Here is a 26,651-nt window from a genome sequence, read left to right on the forward strand (position 1 = left end):
AACTATTTCCCCATGTTTATTTCCCCCCCCTGCTGTTCCTCAGACGTTCTTGTCAACTGCTGGAAGTGGCCCACCTTGATTATCACTACAAAAGTTTTTTTTTCTCTCCTGCTTGTAGTAGTTTACCTGATCACTCTCATTACAGTGTGTATGGTAACACCCATTGTTTCATGTTCTCTGTGTACATAAAATCTCCCCACTGTATTTTCCACTGCATGCATCCGATGAAGTGAGCTGTAGCTCATGAAAGCTTATGCTCAAATAAATGTGTTTGTCTCTAAGGTGCCACAAGTACTCCTTTTCTTATTTCAACTCTGTCCTTTGAATAAACATTGCAATAATATCATAGGATCCTAAAACAAAAATACAGTAATATAAATGCTACATATAAGCATCTAAAGCTACACGAGGCATTGTTTAAATTTAACAGCACAGAGTTTAATTTAACAGTCTTACTGGAGGAGCAGTTTAGAAAAAAGTGTTTGCTTTCTGTTGAACTGTATTTGCTAAATAGTATGTCTCATTGCCCAGTGTTTGTGATCCTGTTATAATGCATATATTCAAGGGAAGAGTGTTCAGATTGCTTACGTTAGAGTTAAGAAATGCAGTTAATCAGTTATAACATTTCATTAACATAATTCTTAGATTTTGTTTCATCCTTTTTAGGGCCGCCAAACGGTTAAAAAAATTATTGCAATTAATTGCAGTTTTAATCACACTACTAAATCATAATAGAATACCATTTAATTAAATATTTTTGGCTGTTTTCTACAGTTTCAAATTGATTACAGTTACAACTCAGAAAAAGTGTACAGTGTTGAATTTAAATTATTTTGTTTACAAATATTTGCAGTGTAAAAATGATAAAAGAAATAGTATTTTTCAGTTCACCTCCTACAAGTACTTAAGTGAAATCTCTGTGTCATGAAAGTGCAATTTACAAATGCAGATTTTTTTTGGTTACATAACTGCACTCAAAAACAAAACAGTGTAAAACTTTAGAGCCTACAAGTCCACTCAGTTCTATTTCTTGTTCAGCCAATTGCTGAGACAAACAAGTTTGTTTACATTGATGGGAGGTACTGCTGCCTGCTTCTTATTTACAGTGACATCGGAAAGTGAGAACAAGCGTTCGTATGGCACTTTTGTAGCCGGCATTGCAAGGTATTTACATGCCAGATATGCTAAACATTTGTATGCTCCTTCCAGGCTTTGGCCACCATTCCAGAGGACATGCTGCTGATGCTTGTTAAAAAAAATTATGCGTCAATTAAACTTGTGACTGTACTCCTCCGGGTGAGAATTGTATGTCTCCTGCCCTGTTTTACTCGCATTCTGCATATATTTCATGTTATAGCAGTCTCGGAGGATGACCCAGCACATGTTCGTTTTAAAAACACTTTCACAGCAGATTTGACAAAATGCAAAGAAGGTACAGGTGTGAGATTTCTAAAAATAGCAACAGTAATCAACCAAAGGTTTAAGAATCTGAAGTGCCGTCCAAAATCTGAGAGGGACGAGGTGTGGAGCATGCCTTTAGAAGTCTTAAAAGAGCTACACTCCAGTGCAGAAACTACAGAACCCAAACCACCAAAAAAGAAAATCAGCCTTCTGCTGGTGGCATCTGACTCATGATGATGAAAATGAATATGCGTTATCAAGCAGAACCGCTCATCAGCATGGAAGCATGTCCTCTGGAATGGTGCTTGAAGCATGAAGGGACATATGAATCTTTAGCATATCTGGCATGTAACTGTCTTGCAATGCCAGCTACAACAGTGCCATGCGAACGCCTGTTCTCACTTTCAGGTGACATTGTAAACAAGAAGCAGGCAACATTATCTCCTGCAAATTGTAAGCAACCTTGTTTGTCTGAGTGATTGACTGACCAAGAAGTAGGACTGAGTGGACTTTGTAGGCTCTAAAGTTTTACACTGTTATTTTTGAATGCAGTTTTTTTGTACATAATTCTACATTTCTATGTTCAACTTCCATGATACAAGTACTGCAGTGCAATCTCTTTATGAGGTGAATTGAAAAATACATTTTTTTGTTTTTTACAGTGCAAATATTTGTAATAAAAATAAATGTAAAGTGAGCACTGTACATTTTGTATTGTGTGTTGTAATTGAAATTCATATATCTGAAAATGTAGTAAACATCCAAAAATATTTAAAATAAATGGTACTCTATTGTTTAAGAGCACAATTAATCACGGTCAATTTTTTTAATTATGCAATTAATCGCGATTAATTTCTTTAATCACTTGACAGCCCTAAAGAATAGAAAATTTAGTGTATTTCAGTACGCAGTCAAAAAAAACCCTAGCTGCATTTGTGTGAATATGTCATCCCCCACATCTGGAGAGGCTTTCTTTAAACATTATAAAATTAAAAAAAAGTCACCTCTTACTTTTAGCCACTGAACAGGCCTGAGCAAAAGTGTAAGGAACCTCAGCCCAATGATACTTTGTGGATAAAGTTATAAATTATAAGAAATAGGGGCTGTGGCCAGAAGTGCCATCATATCCATAGCTAAAATGTACATTCTGGTAAAATTGAATAAAAAGTTGCACAATATGTAAATGAACCTAATTAATTGTCCTTCAAGAGACTCAGTCCATAGATATTTACTCTTCCAAAAATGTTGTCATATGAATCTGCAAAGTAGAATGCCTTATGTAAAAATGCTTGCACAAAATCCTGTTGATATGCCATTAACTAATCTATAAGTAAATTGGAAACTAATGTGTGGACAATTTCTAATGAAAGATTATCTGTATTTGGGAGTTTTCTACTCTAACCAGAAATTGACCTGGGGCTTTCTATCCCAAACCAGCAGGACTACTTGTGGAGGTAAATAGTCTATTTTCCCCCTGTCAGTAGTGGTTCTGTATGAGGCGTGTAAGTAGTAGGCTCATTCACTAAAGATACTTATGTTCTGTGATCAGTGTACTGACCTAGCCCAACTCTGCTTTGCTTTTAAACTAGATGAGATCAGATACAGTCAGAGTAGCACAGAAATGGCTGTTTAACGAGAAACTGTCAACTTTAAAATTACACTATAGTCTAATTTTTTCCCTAATGTTGTAACACCTAAAATATTATAAGTGAAAGAAATTACAGTAACTGTTCTGTAGTTTGTTTGAAAGCACTTCATGTTTTGTTATTTTCACTGTTTTCTCTGTATAGCCAGATACTATTTTTTCCCCTCCTTATATGTATTTTTCACTCACGTAAGAGGAGAGAAAAATGTATTTTTTTGAAAATTATTATGAAACTGCAAGGTTGGCAAAGGGGACTTAAACAGGTATAGTTCTTGAAATTAATTTTAATTTTTTTAAGTGATTAGATTACATTGACTAGATGTAAAGCATCCAGCAATTGTCTCAATACCAAAATTGTTGTTCCTGTATTTATTTTATCACAAGATGCACGTATACTTTTGTTATATATTATTTGAGTTTTCTTACCCTGTTAGCTTTAAAATGTTATAAACTGCACTATGGGTAACAAGTTTAAAAATTATGAAGGTTATTGCTGTAGGAAAATGGTGAAGAACAATTTGACTTTACCTTTTACCCCTTTGAGTTATAGGGCCATTGGAAAATATATATGTTCATTTTCAGGTTTGCAGTTAATTGTTTTTGAAAGGTTTTACAAATACCGTGGCTTTAGGGTCACCGCCGGCAGATGAGCATTAAGCTCTCATTATTTAAAAAAGAGAAAAAATGTATTTTGTTAAAAGTTCATAAAAAAAATTATGTCGTAAAATAGTGAGATTTAACATTTATGTTTTGTGAAACTGAGTTTTTAACTTTAAGATGTGATTTTTTTCAAATTGTGTGTTGAGTACTTTAAAAGGATAGCTGAGTTAAAAAAACATTTTTTAAAAACAAATTCCCTTATTTTCAGCTGTTAGCAGCTGGAGTAAGTTAGAGCAGTCTTGGGGTTTCTCCATCTGTTCTGTGGATCCGCTCTACATAGAGCTGCAATAAAACAAAGCCACCTGTATGTACCTGATCAGCCAGACCTTAGAATGTAGCTAAATAGGTGGTGGGGTATGTGTGTTTATCATATACATACATATACACACGTTTAACTTTTTGTAATTCGTTAATACAAATAAATATATCAAAATATGTGTACCAAAAACTTTAAAATACCTAATGTCACTAAAAGATTTAATATTTTTAATGTTAAAATATTAAATTTTCTATTGATTTTTAGGGTCTCTAATGTTGTTTTAAAAACATAAATCTGAATTTGGAGCCTAAATTGATCTGATGGCATACCTTTAAATCTGTCATGCAAGCATTCTAAAACTAACACAGTACTTCACATGCTTTGAGCTTAGTGGTTATCATTCGATTCTAATATTTGTATTAGGCTTTAATGCTTTTGGTCCAGTCTGGCATGGTGGTGAGTTCTGGCTTTATGGGAAGGTAAGAGCATTTATCAGCTTATCACTTCATCTAATTGGGCCCGTTAGCGTTTTGGCATTTTACATTTTAAGTGATTTCAAGTAGCAGCATTTTGCAATTTAATGAAAAATCTGACTGACTTTAAAATTGTTATCGTACCATAGGGAATTTACATTAGATTCTAAATACCTATTATCAAAACAATGCATTGTTCTGTTTAAAAAAAAAAAAATCTTTTATCAATGATAGTACACACACACACACACACACACACACACACACAAAGAAGAGTCGTCTCTGAAACAAACATTTTTAAACAACTCCCCCCCCCCCCCCCCCCCCAAATTAATAGGCAAACATATCTTTTTTTCTTTTGAGGGGATATTGCATAGAGTGGAGAGTAGGAATCATTTAATAGTATTTTAAAAGTAATTTAAAATCACGAGACTTCTTACAAAGTGTATGACTGACTGAAACTTGGTGTGTTGATCTTACGTCTCTTGGTATCAACCCTAATCTGGAGGGACTATGTTGAGAGGAGAGAGGATAGTTCAGTCTCTGTGTTGATTGGATCCACGTCATATGTGCATGCAGTGATGGCTTAGTTGTGTATAACCAACTCGGTTCATATAATATTAGTCAAATTGTGCCATGTATGTGTACACGAGCCACCTAGTGTCTTGTCCATCATGCAATAGTGAATAATTGGCTATTAAGCCATTTTGTATCAGTTAGAACTAGGGCTGTTGATTATTTGCAGTTAATTTACGCGATTAACTCAAAAAAATTAATCGCGATTAATCGCAGCTAAACAATAGAATGCCAATTGAAATTTATTAAATATTTTGGATGTTCTTCTACATTTTCATATATATTGTATTCTGTGTTGTAATTGAAATCAAAGTGTATAATATTTTTTATTACAAGTATTTGCACTGTAAAAATGATAAAAGAAATAGGATTTTTCAGTTCACCTCATAGAAGCACTCTTTGTCATGAAAGTGCAACTTACAAATGTAGATTGTTTTTGTTATTACATAACTGCCATGCAAATGCCTGTTCTCACTTGCTGGTGACATTGTAAATAAGAACAGGGCAGCATTATCTCCTGTAAATGTAAACAAACTTGTTTGTCTTAGTGATTAGCTGGACAAGAAGTAGGACAGAGTGGACTTGCAAGCTCTAACATTGTACATTGTTTTATTTTTGAATGCAGTTTTTTTGTACATAATTCTACATTTGTAAGTTCAACTTTCATGATAAAGAGATTGTACTACAGTACTTATATTAGATGAATTGAAAAATACCATTTCTTTTGTTTTTTACAGTGCAAATACTTGCAATCAAAAATAAATATAAAGTGAGCACTGTACACTTTGTAGTCTTTGTTGTAATATAAATCAATATATTTGAAAATGTAGAAAGCATCCAAAAATATTTAAATAAATGGTATTCTAATCGTGATTAATTTTTTCAATCGCTTGACAGCCCTAGATAAAAGGCCTTACCAGTTGTTGTCTTACCAGTCACTTTTAACTTCCAGCACCTCTGTTGCTTACATCAACAAAATATGTTGGTCTGAAGCTGGTAATGGTCTTAATGAACATGTAATAGGTATGGTTATTGTGCTCCTTGGGGATCAGTTCTTCCACAGACGCCTTTATCTTCTGACTGGCCTCTTACCACCTTTCCTGATATCAGAAGAAATGTGGGAACATAGACTTGTAGGTTAATTTTCTGTCAAAACTTTCATTCCATTACTTTTGGCAAGATTTATTTTCTTTACCAAAACAGCTAAGTCAAATAACTTATATTGCAGTATCATAAGTGAACTTACATTAAAATCTAGCTTAATGCATACTGAATATCATTAGAATACTGTTATAATAGTTTATTTATAGGCATTGTGAGACTAAAATCCCCATTCTTAAATTATCCAAAAATTATTTCATTTTTGTTCAAAATTACTGCAAGAAGATTTTTAATAAATCTGTACTACTATTCTTCCACCAGGTGGGAGCAGAGACACATTTCATAATGGAGGTGTTTGTAATATAACAAAATAACAATATGATTATACTCCGTTTTCTTTAGCAGCTTGGATTTTGATAGCTGGTTTTCAAAGGGAAGAGTTCACAGTAGAAATCATTCTCCAGTCAAAAGGAGACTGCCTTTAGTAACAGCTGGCTTACTTGTAATAAAGTGATTGTTGCAATATAGAGAGCTTCTGTGTGAATACTGGCCATTCAACTGAGAATCTAAATACCCCATTAAAACTTGTAATCACTGTGGTTTTCTGATCTTATGGGAAAAGATAATTACTAATATTGATCATTGGCTGTAAGTGACATTAAGGTGCTGGTAGGGGGGTTGTATAAGTACATACAAATGTGTGTAAAATATGAAAAGAATTTCATTTTATTGTTTTGAATTCATCCCCTTTGCCTAACTCCGCTGTGCTCCATTTCAGGTCCTGATTCTCTTCTCCCTAGGTGGACCATAACTGTATACTCATTCTGTCAAACATTTATTTCTGTCTTTTTGTCTGAGTTCCCCAGGAAGCTCTGAAAACATCCTCCTCCTCCCATCTTGTGGTTCAAACATAGGACTAGGAATGAGGAAATGTGGGTTCTGTTTCTGACATTATCCTAGATACGTGTGTGACCTTGGTCAGGTCACTTTTTTGTGCCTCAGTTTCACCAACTGTTAAATGGGGACTTAACCTCACAAGTTACCTGTGAGGTCTAACTTAAAGTTTGTGAAGTATTTGTACCTCAGATAGAAGGTGCTGTAGTAGGCATAATCTTTTAGGACCTTTGTGATTTTAACCCTCTGCCTTCTAGAAGAACGTTCTATAAAGCTCAAACATGCCGCTTGGTGAGTGAAGTAATGAATTTTGCTCCAAGGGCTGACACGGACACAGCTACTGCCAGCCTAGGAACACAAGACTCAGAACTAGAAATGAAGCATGGCAGAGTTAGGTCATTGGGATGCCATGGAAATATGAAATTGAAATGTGTTTTCTTATCACACCATACCTTGTAGACGCTGGTTTAATTTTAGGGTTGCTCATGATTGCGGTCCTGCTAGGACTCTTAATGTTTGCCTGTCCACCTCAATAGTATTTGCCATTGAAACTTTCAATGTTCTTCAACTCAGGGTTATAGTTAATCATAAGGAGATGTAGTAAAATCAATATTTAGTATGTTTTTTTTTAATTTAAAAATGGAATGCTAACTCTAACTAGGTAGTGTCTATTAACTTGTTTTGGATGGATAGAGGATATCCACTCTGTTGTAAAGTGTCTATTTCTTCTCTTTTACTAGTATGTTAAGCTTTGAACTTGACCTCTTATTTAAAGGATGGTATTGATTAGAGAGAATTGATAAATTTTCCAGCAATTAGATTGAAATCATAAAAAGATCCTCAAAACAACATGTTTTTAAAACATAAATTCCACTTGTGTTTGAGAGTATTTGTCTAGATCAGTGGTTCTCAATTTTTTTAATGCCATGACCCTATGTTAGAACATAAAAATTGTCAGTAATCTCCCACCTATTTAGTCATAAACAAAGGGGAAGAGAGTGTTTGTAAACCCACTTCTCCCTGGCCCCATCTCCGTCAGGTTAAAGCAGAGTGTTTTTTAATTGTTTGTATGTGCATATCTTTTCGTGCTGACTGATTGAAATAGCTTTTAAGTGAATCTGTATAACTGCAGGAAACAAGTTATGACAATGTGAGGTCAAATGAAATTAAACAAAATGCTTTTAAAAGTTTTTGAAAACTCATTTCCTGGAGATGTTTTAGATCTAAACATTGTTTCCCAAACCAACTTTGTGGCCACAAGAGAATCATAGAATCATAGAATATCAGGGTTGGAAGGGACCTCAGGAGGTCATCTAGTCCATCCCCCTTCTCAAAGTAGGACCAATCCCCAATTAAATCATCCCAGCCAGGGCTTTGTCAAGCCTGACCTTAAAAACTTCTAAGGAAGGAGATTCCACCACCTCGCTAGGTAACGCATTCCAGTGTTTCGCCACCCTCCTAGTGAAAAAGTTTTTCCTAATATCCAACCTAAACCTCCCCCACTGCAACTTGAGACCATTACTCCTTGTCCTGTCATCTTCTACCACTGAGAATAGTCTAGAACCATCCTCTTTGGAACCACCTCTCAGGTAGTTGAAAGCAGCTATCAAATCCCCCCTCATTCTTCTCTTCTGCAGACTAAACATCCCCAGTTCCCTCAGCCTCTCCTCATAAGTCATGTGTTCCAGACCCCTAATCATTTTTGTTGCCCTTCGCTGGACTCTCTCCAATTTTTCCACATCCTTCTTGTCGTGTGGGGCCCAAAACTGGACACAGTACTCCAGATGAGGCCTCACCAATGTCGAATAGAGGGGAACGATCACGTCCCTCGATCTGCTGGCTATGCCCCTACTTATACATCCCAAAATGCCATTGGCCTTCTTGGCAACAAGGGCACACTGTTGACTCATATCCAGCTTCTCGTCCACTGTCACCCCTAGGTCCTTTTCCACAGAACTGCTGCTGAGCCATTCGGTCCCTAGTCTGTAGCGGTGCATTGGATTCTTCTGTCCTAAGTGCAGGACCCTGCACTTACCCTTGTTGAACCTATCAGATTTCTTTTGGCCCAATCCTCCAATTTGTCTAGGTCCCTCTGTATCCTATCCCTACCTGCCACCGTATCAACGCTCCTCCTAGTTTAGTATCATCTGCAAATTTGCTGAGAGTGAAATCCACACCATCCTCCAGATCCTTTATGAAGATATTGAACAAAACCGGCCCCAGGACCGACCCTTGGGGCACTCCGCTTGATACCGGCTGCCATCTAGACATGGAGCCATTGATCACTACCCGTTGAGCCCGACAATCTAGCCAACTTTCTACCCACCTTATAGTGCATTTATCCAGCCCATACTTCTTTAACTTGCTGACAAGAGTACTGTGGGAGACGGTGCCAAAAGCTTTGATAAAGTCAAGGAACAACACGTCCACTGCTTTCCCTTCATCCACAGAACCAGTAATCTCATCATAGAAGGCGATTAGATTAGTCAGGCATGACCTTCCCTTGGTGAATCCATGCTGACTGTTCCTGATCACTTTCCTCTCATGTAAGTACTTCAGGATTGATTCCTTGAGGACCTGCTCCATGATTTTTCCAGGGACTGAGGTGAGGCTGACTGGCCTGTAGTTCCCAGGATCCTCCTTCTTTCCTTTTTTAAAGATGGGCACTACATTAGCCTTTTTCCAGTCGTCCGGGACTTCCCCCGATCACCATGAGTCTTCAAAGATAATGGCCAATGGCTCTGCAATCACATCCGCCAACTCCTTTAGCACTCTCGGATGCAACGCATCCGGCCCCATGGACTGATGATAAAGATCCTAGCATTACTGGTTGTTTCTTCAGTTTACATCTCACTGTAAGAAAAACAAACAAAAATTAAGTTTAATTTATATTTAAAGAAAATAATCATGAGGAATGAACTAAACACTTCACAAATTCCAAACTTCAGTATTGATTTTTATTAGAATGGAACATTCTAGGACAGAGTCTTAGTTTAGCTTTTATAAAAGCTGAAAGTGTTCAAAGAATATCAGGAAGCATTTTTTCTAATTTACTACTTTGAAACTTTTGATGTTTTAATCTGATGTAGAAGAGAGGTGATATATTATCAGAACAGTAATTTTTTTAAGTATGGAAATATACTTTTTGAATTGTGGTTTTGCAAGAGATAAAATTAATAGAGACTTGTACCTTGAAATTTCTGGTACAACTTAAAAAAGCTTTAAGGGGAAGATAATGTGTTTAGCAAATACACGTAAATTAAATATTTAATCTATTAGGTATATGTTTTGAAAAGTTTAAACATTTATAAATCATGCAGCATCTAAGTGTGATATATTTATACTTCCCTTTATTCCCAATAAAAGATTTTTTTTATATGGTAGTGTCTAAACTTTAAAAGCTAAAATCTTTCCTTCTAAACAATTGTGTACATTTTTAGGGACTTTTCTGTTTCCTGATGCCTCTTATGATAATTGTTAATTGGGTGGTTGAAAGATTTAACTGTTTGGTAGTTTCCAGTATGTTTTATTAGGATATGAACTCACTTGGTTGTGAAAGTACAAAATTAAAATAGTAAAGAATAGTATTACCAATGAGGCGCACTGGCTTTGGAGTAAAAGGACCTGGATTTTATTTGTGGTTCTGCCACTTACCTGTTGTGTGATTTTGGGCAAGTCACTTCACCTCTTTGTGCTTTCATTTCTCCTCCCACCCTTTGTCTCTCTCGTCTATTTAGATATGCCTGCTGTGAACATGTTAGGTCTGATCTACATTAAAAAGTTAGGTCGACTCAGCTGTGTCACTCAGGGATGTGAAAAATCCGCAACCCATAGCGATATAATTGTTCCTGTTGTACACAGCGTTCGGTTGATGGAAAAATTTTGACCTAGCTACTGCCTCTGGTGGAGGTAGATTACCTATGCTAATGGGAGAACCCCTCCCATTGGCATAGTAGCATCTGCTCTGAACTTCTACAGTGTCGCAGCTGCAGCATTTCAAGTGTAAACAACTGTCAGTTTCTTGTTGTGTTTATAGAGAACCTAGCACAGTGTGGCCCCATCTCATTAGGGCCCAGATGCTACTGTAATAAAAGTAGTAATAATAATCCACTCTTGTTATAAAGGTACACTATTTCCCTAGCTCCACATTTCACCTATCTTGTAAATGTGTTGTGGAGTGCTGTGCAGGTTCTGAACATCTCATCAGATTTTGAAACGAGCCCCACATCTAATGGTTCCTATGTAGGTTCTCAAATAAATGCCTATATTTACAAAACTGCTCATCCCCTGTTTTTCTCACTTTTGCAAATCTGATCGCCTTATTTTGAAGCCTAAATGGGAGCTGAGCAGTTTTGGAAAGGTGGCCCTAATGGTGGATGATAAGCACTTTTGAAGATCTTGGCCACATATTTAAAACGGGACAAGAGACACAGATGGGTATTTATGTAAATCAGTGTGTTATGCTTCCTTTGTTGCTCTGAAACAGCCAGTAACTAACATACATTATGTTAACATCAGTCTGTGCTGGTGCACAAAGATATTCTGGATACAAAATTGTGTAAACTGAAACTTCTAAACTGAAACAGCTGTCAATTTCAGTTCCATTCAAACCAAGAGAGAAGTTTATTTTTTTTTAAAAAAAAAACCTATGCACACCGCAGTCTTGTCATGGTTTTATAAGATCATAGGAGTAGGAATATTATTAAAGATTTGATATTAACCTTCACCCAAACTGGAGATAATCTTTCACTGAAAAGGCTGTATCTGATATGCTGAGGAGTACTGCGGGCTGTATCTTTGAGGCTGGATGTGAACGCACCCTTTAATTAATATAACTTTCAGAATGAATTAATCAGAAGCCACCAACCTAAGAGATAAGGGGTTTGTGAACCTGCTCTGGAATTTGGATTAAGTGGATGAAGGGCTTTTTTTGAGTATTGATATGTGTGTGTGAGGGAAGGCAGAGGCAAAAAAAGCAAGAAAGCCAAGCAGTAGCTGGTGAGCACAGTGTGATCCTTGAGAGAGTGCTTTTGTGTCTGTTGGCTAAAGAGGATTGGAGCTGTAAGCTAAGAAACTGCTTCTTTTGTTCTTCATTCATTCCGCATTCAGAGAAGCGAGACATGTACATTACTTGCAAATAAACAAGATTGCATCTGAGAAAGTACCAGACTCCATTAATTTCTACATCCAACTGGAACATCCATAGGGTCCTAAACTTTGACTGGCTGTGTGGGTCAAAAAGGGGCAACAGTACTTTAAATTTAGCCAAAAACAGGCTTTGAGGCAGAAAAATTTGTTGTTAGGAATTTAGAGGAGTGACTTGCATTGTATAGTTGAATTAACTTGGTGTTTGCTAGTTACCTTGTACATTTCTTTGATGCTAAACTTACTATTTTTAATTCTACAGAATTACTGGAGAATGTAAAATTAATACATAAACCAGTATCTTTGCAACCACGAGGGCTGATCAATAAAGGAAACTGGTGCTATATCAACGCTGTATCCTTACCTTGGGGAAATGAAATCTAATTTAAATGCATTAATTTGTATGGTATGGTAATTGTCAGTGTTATCTAGAATACACAATAGACCTGCAGCATTAGATTGACAGTGGTTCTAATTAGCTGCATTAACTGTCTGAATTACCAGTTTTGCATACAATTAAAAAAATATTTGTACACTTCAGCTATGATTATTGTATGTTTCAAAAGTCCTTTCAGTTGTATACCAAAAGAAATAGTGGGTTCTTCTTTGAGGAGTGTCCCTGTGGGTACTCCATTGCAGGTGTTGGTGCATCCCCTGCCTTTGATCGGAGAATTTCAGCAGCAGTGCTCGTCTGGGTTGCGCATGCACTTTCCCCGTCTCGTGCTGCTGTCGGCACCAATCTAGTGCCACGTGACCTGACCCTCCTCAGTTCTTTCTCAACCGTCCTAGGCCTGAGACGGAGCTCCCAGCAGTGTTAAGACTGATAGCTATACTTAGAATTTAGAATAGTTTAGAGTAGTCTTTTTAGTACCCTAGTTAGGTTTACTTATCTCTTTTCCCCATTTATATATCCGCTTCACTGCTGGCTCCTCCATCCTCTAGTGAGGAAGTAGATACTGAAGAGGAGTGTGCCTTCTCATCTCAGCGCTCCTCTCCCATTCAATCTACTGCAGCTCTGGGTCCACCTATGCAATCTTAAAATTCATCACAGGGCTGACGTTCAGGTATGGCCACCCATGGATGCCACCGCTTATGCCATTCCCCACTCAGTGGCCCTACTGGGAACCCTGGATCACATACAGGAGACAGTACTCCAGACTCCCAAGTCGATACCAGGAGAGGATTAGATCTCCCCTACCACCCTCAGTTGCTGCACCTTCAGAGCCTCCTGAGGAAAGTGTTGAAGAACAGGAAAAAGTCTGGGAACATGATACATCACCAACATTTCTTCCTTGTCCCCAGATGAGGCCATAATGCCACTGCCGCCTACATTTGCAGATGATCTTAAACACTTTCAAGAATTCTTTAAAAGAATCACTGATACAAATGACTAGACATTCTGGCCATATATCCTCCTCATCTAAAATTGCACTTCCCATAAATGACACATTCATGGAGCCAGCCAAAAACATATGGCAAATCCCAGCTATGATACTGCCCATCTGCAAGTGACTAGATAAGAAGTACTACATTCCCCTACAGGACTAGGGTTCTTATTTTCTCAGCCCACACCAAATTCAGTAGTGGTTGATGCTGTCAACCAATGAGACAGACAACAACAACCTAGATCCACTCCATACAACAAAGAGTGGAAATGTTTGGATCTTTTTGGTTGCAGGGCGTATTCATATGCCACGCATCAGTTCTGGATTGCCAGTTATGCTGCCCTGATGGCAAAATACAACCACACAAATTATTCCAAACTTGCTGAATTTATTTACATCATACTGGAGAATGAGACCCAGTTTAAGTCCATAATTTCGGAGGGCCAACGCCTATCCAGAACCGCCTTTAGATGCAGCCAGTACAGCAGTGCGTTCCACGGCCACTGCCATAGTTATGTGTCAAGTTTCACGACTCCACCGGACTGGCTTCCCAAGGGAGGTACAATCCACTCTCAAGGACCTCCCATTGGATGGCCAGAAGCCGTTGGTGACAAAAACTGATGAGTCACTTCATACCCTGAAAGACTCAAGGGTGACGCTCCACTCACTGGGTATATACACCCCCTACGTCAAAAAGAAAACTGGGTAAATACTACCCTATACAGCACACAAGGTCTGTCCCACGCACCTCACTACAGAGGCACTATGACATGCAAAGGCAAAGACAGAAGCGTCCAAAGCATCACCAACCTCCAGCTCAATCATCGACATCCCACCAGCTCTCTGCAAAACAACAATTTTGGGGGTTTGGTTGAGGGCCTAAAAGATCTCCCCCATTCTTCTGTGCTGACGCCATCATTAACCATCCCCCATTTCGGACACCGGTTGATCCCTTTCTATCCAGCGTGGCAATCCATCACTGCGGACAAATGGGTTCTGGAGATAATCCATTCAGGCTATACAATACCATTCATCTCCATCTCCTCCACCCATCCTCCCTCCTAATCCCTCTTCAGGGACCTCTCTCATGAACACTTTCTACAGTAAGAAGTAAACCACTTCCTACATCTGGGTACTTTGGAACACATACCATCACAACACAGAAGGAGAAGGGCTTTTAGTCCCACTACTTCTTAACCCAGCAAGAGAACGGAAGATGGAGGCCTAGCTTAGACTTCAGAAAACTCAGCAAATTAGTAAGGGTCCAATGGTTCAGGATGGTCACATTAGCAACAATATAATACCAGCACTGGAATAGGGGGGACTGGTTTTCAGCCCTCGACTTCCAAGATGCCTATTTTCATGTAACCATATATCTCGCGCACAGGAGGTTCCTCAAGTTTACTCTGGACACAGAATGTTATCAATACAGAGTTCTGCCATTTGGCCTGTCAGCAATCCCTTGGGTTTTTACCAAAGTGCTCGTGGTAGTGGTGGCACACCTCCACAAACTCCACAGACGGAGTGACAGTTTTTCCCTATCTGGACGATAGTGCTGGGATAGAACCGTTTACATATCACACAGACACAGCCTAAACAGATGACTCATAATGCCATTCAGTGTCAGACTCGCTACACTGGTGGACGTAACCCAACAATGTGTGCGTGGGAGTTCCTTTCACACAGACTGCACCTTCATTGATTCTCACAACCAACGCCTCCTTGATAGGTTGGGTGGCCCGCCTACAACATCACACAATTCAGGGCAGGTGGTTTCCTGTGTAAACACTGTTACACATAAATCTCACTTCACGGTTCGTGCTTGCATTTTCTACCATTGATGAGGAACGAGACTATATGGGTAATGATAGACAGTGTTGCCTGCATTGTTAGTCACTATTACGTCTGCCAATGAGTGGGAGAGTTAGGAGCCCTCATGGCACACCCATCTTATACTATCTTCTTCAAAGATAAGGTCATCCTAAGACCTCACCCTAAATTTTTACATAAAGTGCCATTCTCTTTCCACCTGAGCCAACCAATCCATCTTCCCTCATTCTTCCCCAAACCTCATGGGAGCAAACGGGACTCAATATTACACACCCTGGATGTCACACACGCCTTAGTGTTCCACCTTGAGAGAAGCAAGACCTTCAGAAAGTCACTAAAACCTCAGTTACTGCACAAGATGAGTAACCTTCTTTTCTTCGAGGAGTGTCCCTGTGGGTGCTCCACTTCAGGTGACTGTCGAACAGTGCCCCATGGTGGATGGAAGGGGCTTTGGAGTTGTATGAGTAATTGATAATACTCTTAAGTCCTACCAATGCATCCAATCTTGAGCTCTGATCTGTCGCATAGTGTTTTGTAAAGGTGTGCACGGACGCCCAGCTTTATATATGTTCGTAATTGGCACGCTATTGAGAAAAGCTACTAAGATTGATAATGGCCTGGCAGAGTGGGTTCAGGTCTTCAGTGGGGGTTGTATGTCATGCTGTTGGTAGCACAGGTGAATGTATCCAGAAATCCATTTGGACAGCTTCTGCTTGGAAATGGCAGAACCTTCAGATAGTTCCGAAATTGAAATAAAAAGTTCTTTTGAGATGGTGTCCCTGTGAGTGCTCCACTACCCACCCTTCTCCCCTCTACTTCAGAGTTCAATCTGTGGACTCGGGGTGAAGAAGGAACTGAGGGTGGTCTGGTTGCATGGTTCTTGATAGGCTCCAACAATGGTGTGAGATGGGGAGAGTGCAAGCGCAACCCATACAAGTACTGCTGCTAAAATTCTCCAATCAAAGGCTCAGGGATGCACCAGCACCTGAAATTGAGCACCCACAAGGACACCATCTCGAAGAACCTCATTTACTGCACAGGGTGAGTAACCTTCTCTTTTCAGGTGAACTAAAAAAAAAGAGAGAGAAATACAAGACTTACTAGTCTTCTATATCATACCCTCAAAAATATGTCTGCTTCATTCCATTCATTCATTCATGAGAAGCTGTCTGTCCTAAGACATGATTAAATAGGCATATTCAGATTTGAGTATTTGGTTTTATTGTTGACATGGGATTTTTTGTTCATTTATTTGGGATTTTTCCATACTGTGTGAGGCCTGACAAACAAGACACAAATGCCATCTTGCTTTGTCTTGTGGCTTCTCTCTGCAATAGTTTTTCAGATAGGATCTTTCAGACTATCACATGTAGTTTTATATTGTTGGGAACAGTCAGAGGGAAGTTTTACAGAAGTTCTCTCCTTTTCCTAAACTATATAGCACACTTACCTTTATTTGAAATGTTAAAATTAAAAATTAGGGCTGTCAATCACAGTTAACTCACGCGATTAACTCAAATTAATTGCAATTTAAAAAATTAATTGTGATTAATCACAGTTTTAATTGTACTGTTAAACAATAGAATACCAATTGAAATGTATTAAATATTTTGGATATTTTTCTACATTTTCAAATATATTGATTTCAATTACAACACAATACAATGTGTACAGTACTCACTTTATATTATTTTTATTACAAATATTTGCACTGTAAAAATGATAAAAGAAATAGTATTTTTCAATTCACCGCATACAAGTATCATAGTGCAATCTCTTTACCGTGAAAGCACAACTTACAAATGTAGATTTTTTTTTTACGTAATTGCACTCAAAAACAAAACAATATAAAACTTTAGAGTCTACAAGTCCACTCAGTCCTACTACTTGTTCAGCCAATTGCTAAGAGAAACAAATTTGTTTATATTTACGGGAGATATTGCTGCCTACTTCTTATTTACCATGTCACCTGAAAGTGAGAACAGATGTTCGCATGGGACTTCTGTAACTGGCATTGCAAGATATTTACATGCCAGCTCTGCATTCATATGCCTCTTCGTGCTTTGGCCACCATTCCAGAGGACATGCTTCCATGCTGATGATGCGTGTTAAAAAAAAAAGTGTTAACTAAATTTGTGACTGAACTCCTTGAGGGAGAATTGTATACCTCCTGCTCTGTGTTTTACCCGCATTCTGCCATATATTTCATGTTATAGCGGTCTCGGATGATGACCCATCACCAGCATGTTGTTCGTTTTAAGAACACTTTCACTGCAGATTTGACAAAACACAAAGAAGATACCAATGTGAGATTTCTAAAGATAGCTATGGCACTCGACCAAAGATTTAAGAATCTGAAGTGCCTTTCGAAATCTGATTGGAATAGGGTGTGGAGCAAGGCTCTAGTGCGGAAACTACAGAACCCAAACGGCCAAAAAAGAAAATCAACCTTCTGCTGGTGGCATCTGAATCAGATGATGAAAATGAACATGCGTGGGTCTGCACTGCTTTGGATCGTTATCGTGCAGAACCCACCATCAGCATGGATGCATGTCCTTTGGAATGCTGTTTGAAGCGTGAGGGACATAATGAATCTTTAGTGCATCAGGCAAGTAAATATCTTGCAACACCGGCTACAACAGTGCCATGCGAACGCCTGTTCTCACTTTCAGGTGACATTGTAAATGAGAAGCGGGCAGCATTATCTCCCGTAAATATAAACAAACTTGTTTGTCTGAGTGATTGGATGAACAAGAAGTAGAACTAAGTGGACTTGTAGGCTCTAAAGTTTTACATTGTTTTATTTTTGAATGCCATTATTTTTTGTACATAATTCAACATTTGTAAGTTCAACTTTCATGATAGATTGCACTACAGTACTTGTATTAAGTGAATTGTAAAATAGAGCGAGAATATTTATAATAAAAAAATATAATGTGAGCACTGTATACTTTCTATTCTGTATTGTAATTGAAATCAATATATTTGAAAATGTGGAAAACATCCAAAAATATTTATATAAATTTATATAAATAGTATTCTATTATTGTTTAACAGCGTGATTAATTGCAGTTATTTTTTTAATTGCTTGACAGCCCTAGTTAAAATATGTGACTAGAATAAAATTATATCATGCGATATTGTAGGTTTATTTTCAAGTGACTCTTGTGAATTGAAAGCAGGAGCATTATCTTTTAACAGGATGGGGAAAATCCTTTCATTAATTTAATTGTGATTATTGCATTGGTCCTTTGTATGCACATAAAGGATTTTACTTCCTGCACTGCACAAAGTTTGTCTTTGGATATTTAATGTATATACTATATTTTCTGAATAGCTCCTTAATACAATGGACAGACACTGCAGGCTTTGGTTGCTTGCCCTCCGATGTATCACCTAATGAAGTCAATTCCAGTGTATTCAAAATCACAGCGGCCATGCACCTCAACACCAATGATAGACAGTTTGTAAGTAATTTGTTGGAAAATCTTAGTATTTAGTTTCATAGTTTTAAATAGTTGAACACAGAGGTCTAACAAATCACTGTAGTATTGCAGTTGACGAAACTTGATATATAATTACATTCAGAAGGCTATGGGTTTTGGTTTGTTTAATGACACTTGGCTTTTGTAGTCAGCTTCTGGTTTTAATTATGGTAGACAGTGAAAGGAGGAGAGTATTTATTTAATCTTTGCTCAGGAACAGTTCAGGAACATCACTTTAGATATATCAAAGTGCAGTGAATCTGCAACAGTAGATTGTAATAAAGCTCCAAGACCTAAATTATCCATTTTTACCTTAGCAGTGACCATGTTAATTTTCACATATTTGAACCTAATATTACTCACTTTATTATAGTATGTTCTTAGCTTGATTTTGGCCTGCCAGGGCCCACTTTGATCTAATATTTTAACTGATTTACATGGAAATCAATCCTGTATAAATAAATAATATTTAGTTAACATGCTGGTGATGCCCAGTTGTTGTTTCCTTTCTATTTCAGTGTTCGTCTCATGAACGAGTTCACTAATATGCCAGTACCTCCTAAAGCAAAACAAGGTGAGTGGGGAAAAAGAGTCTTCAAAATAGATTGCTAAACATCAAATGGTATAAGCTCTTTGAGGGCAGGATCCTCTCCTTATTGTGTGTTTTGGGTAGTGCCTGATATAATGGGTTTGGAGTTCATAAGCACTACTGCAATATACATAATTTTCCAAATATGACTTGTGCTGTACCTGAAAAGGATCCATCACATACATAAGGAAAGAAAGAGCATTTTTCTATGTAATTAAGCTGTCTCATGGGTTTCATTTTATCTCAGACTAATCCATTGTATTATGCATTTACAAAAAAACTAGTTTTACTTGAGGAATTTATGTGCATTTGTTTTACTATTCTGGGTTAGATAATTAATGGTAGTGTTTCTTACTACGAAAAGACACTATGGAAATGAGTCATCAGTTCCAATGATTTCCAAACAGGTGAGACATTTCTTTGGTTTGTCTTTTAGTTTTTGCCTCTCTGAAACAAATCAATCTTATGTGATTAATTTTTGGGGTCATTTTAACTACACATGGTAATTTGTCAGCATAGTTTCTGAGGCCAGATGTCTTCATTAGTTTGAACATTCAGTGTCAATAATTTTTATGGGTTTTTCCCAACCTCACAATTTGCCCGCCTGGTTTTGACCTGCCTCGTTGCCAGTGGTCCCTGTTGAACAGGTTCCAGACCGGGCAAGGTCTCTGTGCAGCCAACCAGTATCACTGGGGCCTTCGTGACAGCCTTTTGTGCAGCTGCGGTGCAACGCAGACGATGACGCACATTGTCGATGAATGCCTGCTGACTAGATTCAGCGGTGGCCTAGAAGAACTGCATCATGCCAGTGAAGATGCCATCGCTTGGCTACACAACTATGCACATGCTAGATAAATAAATGGGCTTTTCCTTAGTTGATATATAATGTAACAAATGACCCATTAGTAATAGGAACATAAACTTAAGAATAGGTTTTTCTATGAGTACAACGTAGACACACGGAAAAAACCCAAATTCCAGAATTGTAAATTCATTCATTTTCTCATATGTTCTGGTCAGCTCCATTTGGTAAAGTGTAAGAGACTAACATCTTTTAAAATACTGACTTGGTGTTAGCTTTTTCTGGACCATCTACTGATTCAAGTAGACACATGATGCTTAGGGAAAGTTGCAGAAGAAAAGGCCATACTGTAGAGATTCTTAAGAGAATCTTAGTTGGTAAAATACTATTTTAAAATCAGTTCTGGATTCCAAAACCACTTAAGGTCTGTGAAGCCTGTGTAACAGGCGCAAAACAGAAAAAAGGGTGTGTGTGGGGTACAGTTCTTAACACTGTTAGATAAAATGCCCTAACTGGATGAAATAGTGAGAGTTGCAGGTGACACTTTATGTGAATGCTGATAGTAGCTAATACAATGCTATACTAAAATATGTCTGTTTAAAAAAAAACAACACCACACACCATTTGTTAAGTTAGAGGATGAAGATGTTCTTTTTGTTTGGGCAGGTTTTGTGGACTAAAATTAATGCATTTATGCTAGAGCGGTGAATGTTCTTATAAAGGGGGAAAATATAAGTTCTTGAAACATTTTTTGACATTGAACTTGTTAGTCATTAATACACTTTAATAGTTTCTCTGGAAAACATAAAAAATTAAATCTTAATACAGTCAGTCTTCCTTTGATCAAACAGTTCATAACATGTCATTTGAGTATGGTTTATTTCAGCTGCTTGGTCATATAACTATTCGTTGAAGCAGTGAGTCAAGCTTTCCTCTTAATCTTTCCACTTCATGCTTTCTCAATATTGATTATTTTGATATTATGTCACTTCCATTTGCCTTGCAGCTTTAGGTGATAAAATTGCAAGAGACATCCGGCCTGGAGCTGCCTTTGAACCAACATACATCTATAGGCTCCTGACGGTTATCAAGTCAAGCCTGTCAGAAAAGGTGCTGTTTAAAAATCTTTAAAGTGCGTGTCTCTAACAGTGTACATAAAGTAAATTGCATTTCAAAGCAGCCAGTATTCTTAATATTATTTTTCTTAACAAAATAAAAGCCATAAAATCAGTCCTGTGTGTTTCACACAAAAACTATATTTCACAGTTAAAGTTAGTTTTTCCCTCCTAGGCTCTGAGTTCTGTCATAACTGATAGTGCTGTCTGATACAAAATACCTTGCAGTTTCACTAAAGTATCTGAAAATTAAGGAGACAGTGTCCTGAATCTACTTAAAATTGTAGCCACCATACAGCGATATAATAATTTTAAAAATTAATCTTGTACTCAGGGCAGACAAGAAGATGCTGAAGAATATCTGGGATTTATCCTAAATGGGCTACATGAGGAAATGCTGACCCTAAAGAAACTTCTTTCCCCACACAATGAAAGTAAGCTCTTTTGTACCAAGCTGAATTCATTTTCAAATACTTATTGTAAAAATGGTTTTCTTTTTTGGAAGGGTGAAAGGAGGGAGGATGAATTAACTCTAGGAGAGTGGTTGGAACATGTGGGGAAGATGCCAGTTATGACATAGCTCCAGAGGGAGCTTACACAAAAGACAGAAATCTATAGCTTTTTTTTTTTTTTTTAACAGGTTTTCATTGTGAAAATCAGTAAATAGATAGAATGGGACCATACATGCCAAATTTAATTGTGGAGAGCATTTTTTTTTTTTTTTTTTTTTTTGGCAAAGATACGAGGTGTTATAATGAAAGCTACTGAACAAATGAGGTGTTTCCCCAGTTAGGTTGGTCATATAGGCATATTGGACTTGATCTGATAATAAAGTAGCTTCTTGTTGAAGGTATGAACTCCCTTCCTTAGCTGCTGGCTTCTGTATTGTAAGTGTACCTAACTCAAGTGAGAGAATGATCAAAACTCAGGATGATTTACTTTAAAACAGATTTTGTTTACCAGTTATAGCTGTGGTTTCCAACTATTCACAGTATCTAAATTATGGTTTTAAAATTGCTTTCTCTACCTGATTGAGGTATAGTGTAGCACAGTGGCGGACAACCTGCGGCCCAAGGGCCCGCCGCTTCCTGCAACTCCTATTGGCCGAGAACGGCGAACCGCTGCCACTGGGAGCTGCGGGCGGCCATATAAATGTAAACAAACGGTCTGGCGGCCCACCAGCGGATTACCCTGATGGGCTGCATGCAGTCCGCAGGTTCACCACCACCTGTGTAGTTTGTCAGTGACCTCTGATCAACCGTTGGTTAAGCTCTTGTTGTTTTCTGCACTGCAAGCTTCTTAGACAAAGAATTTTTAATAATTTTGTATCCATTTATAAGAGAACACATTAACTGGTTTTACTAATGCTTTGTTGCTGAAGTGCAAAAAATACAAACTGAAAACTCCACATCTTAGCCTGAAAGAACTGACAGGATTTACAGTGAACTTAAAAATGGAGCTTTATCTTATGGCAACTGTTTTATTTTTATGTTTGATGGTTTCCCAATTTAAAAATAAAACATTACTACTACAGTAGTACAGTCTTGTCATTATGAATTTTTTTTTTAAGGTTTGGTATCCAATCTATTTAACTGGGTAAATTCTCTGTGATGTAGCACTATCATTTCATATTCTCTAGCTACATTAAGTACATAACTTTCTTTGTTTGGCACCCATACAAATATTTGCTAGACTTTGTGTGCACTGTAAAATACCCAGGCAACAACGGTGTCTTGGATAAGCCAAGGTTTTAATTTTCCAGAACATCCCTTAACTTTCTGAAGTACAGCCCCAAAGGTTAAGTATCTAAAGCTACATTGAACTTATGTGTTTTTTCATGTGTGGTTTGTATGCAGTTATGTAGATAAACTACATTCTGTTAAACACTTAAGTATTCCCAGTTGCAAAATGCTCAAGGAATGGTGCAGAATATTGTCTGAAAGTTGACTTTTCACAAGTTTTTTTTAAGTAAAATATGAAAGCCGCCTAATCTTCTGATTATTATTCCTATAAAGAGGATAAGAAACTTGAAACCACACCATATAAATTCTGAATCAAAACTTTTGATAGTGTGTTTTTAAAGCTATACCTCTCATTGCAACTCCAGACATGTCCTATAGGGACCTATTACTAATCAGTATAGATAATTCTGTTGTTTACCAGCTCTCTCCCCCTTTTAAGGAAAAGTTGGGGATTATTTTATTTGTATAAATCAATATCTACACACTTTTCTTCTTCTCCTTAAGAAATCTTTGTTTCCAATGGTCCTGAGATGCAATCTATAAATGAAGAGGAGGATCAGGATGAACAAGGAGAAGGTAGTGAGGATGAATGGGAACAAGTTGGGCCCCGCAACAAATCATCAGTTACTCGACAGGCTGACTTTGTTCAGACTCCTATTACCGATATTTTTGGTGGTCACATAAGGTATGGTACCTTTTATTAGTCTATTTTTAATACAATAAATTATACTTGTTTTGCAGCTGTGTGGAGGCATGGTCTGCATTGCCTTCCCCCATAAATTTTTCCATTGCTTTGCAACTGAGAAGATACACAGCCACCAGAGACTGCACAATTATTCCATGACCAGTTTTCTGTGGTTAAAAAAGGAAATGTGTCTAGTCCACAAAGGCTAGGGGAGCGTAACATCCTAATCATGAAACAGTCTTCCAGAAGAGAGGGTTCAAAAGATTTCACGTCGTTGTGTAGGTTAGTTCCCAAAAATCAGTTCGTGATCCGTGTCACATAATAGATGCATCTTGTGACATGTTTTACAGAGCAAAGGTTGGCTTGAAGAACAGATACCTACAACAATTGTTTATGAATAGGAAGTTGAAAAAATACATATACTTTGCATATATATAGTTGCTTTCATGCAAGGATCTGAAGGACTTTACAGTAATTAAATAGTTCAGGTTTAGAGATGTCTTGTGACGTGCTAGCCCTTTTTATATGTGGATTAACTGAGACATAGTGAGTGTTTTGTGTAATTCACAAAGCCAGTGAGTGGAGAAAAATGGGAATAGAACTCAAAAGACGTGACTGTCAGCTAAATTCTGTCTAAGCTGTGCAGATGCGCAGCAGCTTATTAAGTGCCATGCAGGCGCTCCAGGGTGGCAGGGGAAATGCCTCTCTCCAGGCTCTGGACCTGCCGTGGCCGGGGGGAGAGGGGCTCCTCCCCCAGCCCAGCCCCGGACCTGCCACAGCCAGAGGAGAGGTGCCCCAGCCCAATCCCAGACCTTCCGCGGCTGGGGGGAGAGGTGCCTTTGCCGTGGCCCCAACTCAGCCCTGGCCTGGTCTTGCTGTGGCCAGGGGAGAGAGACCTATCCTGAGGCCCCAGGGAGAAGCGCCTCTCCCTCCTAGCCCAGGTGCTTCCATGGGAAGGGGGGGGGGGGGGGAGCTGTGGGAGTCCTCTTTCCCTGCCGTAGCCTGGGGCAGCCTGCACCCGAAACCCTCAGCCCTGCTCCAGAGCCCACACCCCCAGCTCGAGTCCTCACACCCCCCCAGCCCTCGGCCCCAGCCCTGAGCCCCCTCCCACACTCTGAGCCCCACCCCCACCACATGAATTTTGTTATGTGCACCAATATGGAGGTGATGTGTGTCACATCACCTCCATATTGGTTCACATAACAAAATTCATTCCACACATGCTTGGGAAAAATTAGAGGGAACACTGACTGTCAGTTCTTTAGACAACACTGCTTCCCAGAAGCAAGAAAGACTAAGGTTATTTCTGCGCTACGGTTTATGTCAGCATAACTTATGTCACTCAGGGGTGTGAATAAACTACCCTCCAGAGTGACGTAAATTACACCAACGTAAGCGCCGGTGTGGATAGAGCTTGTCTGTGGGAGAGCTTCTCCTGCTGACCTAGCTTCGGCTGCTCATGGGGGCTGAGTAACGAAGCCAGTAGGAGAGCTTTCTCCCGTCGGCTTAGTCTCTGCACTAGCACTGCTACAGCGGCGCAGCGGTAAGCTCTCTAATGTAGCCCTCGCCTTACGCTGTGTTTTTATAAAAAAAAAAAAAAAAAAAGTCACACCCAAAGAAATCTTTTTTAAATTCAATTATTAATTCCTGCAACAGCTTGCAGTGATGTGGGGCAAAGGCCCAGATATGAGTACAGGAAGACAAAAAGGGGATGTGAAAAACATCGTTTAAAAGCATTATTTAAAAATAAATGGTTTAGAATATAAAGGCAGAGTAAATACTTAAAGGAAACATATTCCAAAACAACTAATGTTGGAGTATGAAGAATTATTTTTAAAATGGAGGGCAGACATTTAATTGCTAGTTTTGCACTCCTTGTGTTGCCAGGTATGCAGTCTAGAAATATGAATAATGCTGGTTGGTTCCTTCCATATGCAAAACACTGAAATTATTCTTCAGAGATTTGAGTCAGACAGCTGGCAAATAAAAAGACGTTTTCCATAGAATTGGCAGACAGATGTCTGTACTTACTGGAAAATTTCCCTGTTGATGGCATGTGCACATATCCTTTGTCAAATACCAATATATATATATATATATATATATATATATATATGGGAAGTGTGTATTTGTCATGGCCAGGGCAGTTTAGACCTCGCTATGATTGTTTCATAAATTAGTTAAAATGAAATTAAGGATATTGGGGGGAACACTATGTCCCCTGTTGAAATCCACGGAAAATACAAAATTTGAGGGATTACTTAAAAAGAGAATAAATTTGCACTGAGCAGCAGAACCACAACGTCCATTTCCACATCTGTTGTCTACTTTCACCCCACCCATCTCATTCTGCCTACAAACTAGGTCACACAGTAGACCGCAGAAACAGTATCCGATCTTGAGATGTTGGAAAGCTTCCTCTGCTAAGGCTGAGGGTGGAAATCGGGAGGATTTAAAGGCAAAATTGCCGGTAGTAGTCCACCAAATAAAAGCATCAGAAATAGAAAAATCAAATGGAAAAGACCGCTAAGAAAACATGGTTGAATTGACACCATTCTGCTTAGATAGATTTTAGCCTGCCGTCTACATTTGTTTAATTGATTTGTTGCATTCCTACTTAGGCATCATTTCTATAAATAATTTTTTTGTGAAGAAAAAAGTAGATGGCTGTAAACACTTAAACATAAATCTGTAGGTCCACATTTTCATCAGGCTTCTGATTTTGTGCATTGACAGAGTGCTTTTACATTTATAACTTGTTCAAATTTCAAATATTTTTCATGCAAATTTGGCGTACATGTAAGTCAGAGGCCTGGCAAAAATGTTGCTCACAAGATGCACTGACGTTTCTCTCAGATACTTTG

The 26,651-nt window shown here is 38.3% G+C and overlaps 1 protein-coding gene across 4 annotated transcripts in view; it reads left to right on the plus strand.

Moving 5' to 3' along the window:
- USP10 (ubiquitin specific peptidase 10) overlaps positions 1-26,651 on the plus strand; it is a 75,669-nt gene that overhangs the window by 36,696 nt on the left and 12,322 nt on the right. For all 4 annotated transcript variants that reach the window (XM_037878224.2, XM_037878225.2, XM_037878226.2 and 1 more), the window contains 6 exons: positions 12,417-12,508; positions 18,727-18,836; positions 19,373-19,428; positions 21,252-21,355; positions 21,695-21,794; positions 23,607-23,787. In XM_037878224.2, coding sequence (XP_037734152.1) covers positions 12,417-12,508; positions 18,727-18,836; positions 19,373-19,428; positions 21,252-21,355; positions 21,695-21,794; positions 23,607-23,787 — 643 coding nt within the window. The remainder of the gene's footprint in view (positions 1-12,416; positions 12,509-18,726; positions 18,837-19,372; positions 19,429-21,251; positions 21,356-21,694; positions 21,795-23,606; positions 23,788-26,651) is intronic.

Source organism: Chelonia mydas, chromosome 12 (assembly GCF_015237465.2).
Source record: "Chelonia mydas isolate rCheMyd1 chromosome 12, rCheMyd1.pri.v2, whole genome shotgun sequence".
In the NCBI taxonomy this organism is placed as follows: domain Eukaryota; kingdom Metazoa; phylum Chordata; order Testudines; family Cheloniidae; genus Chelonia; species Chelonia mydas.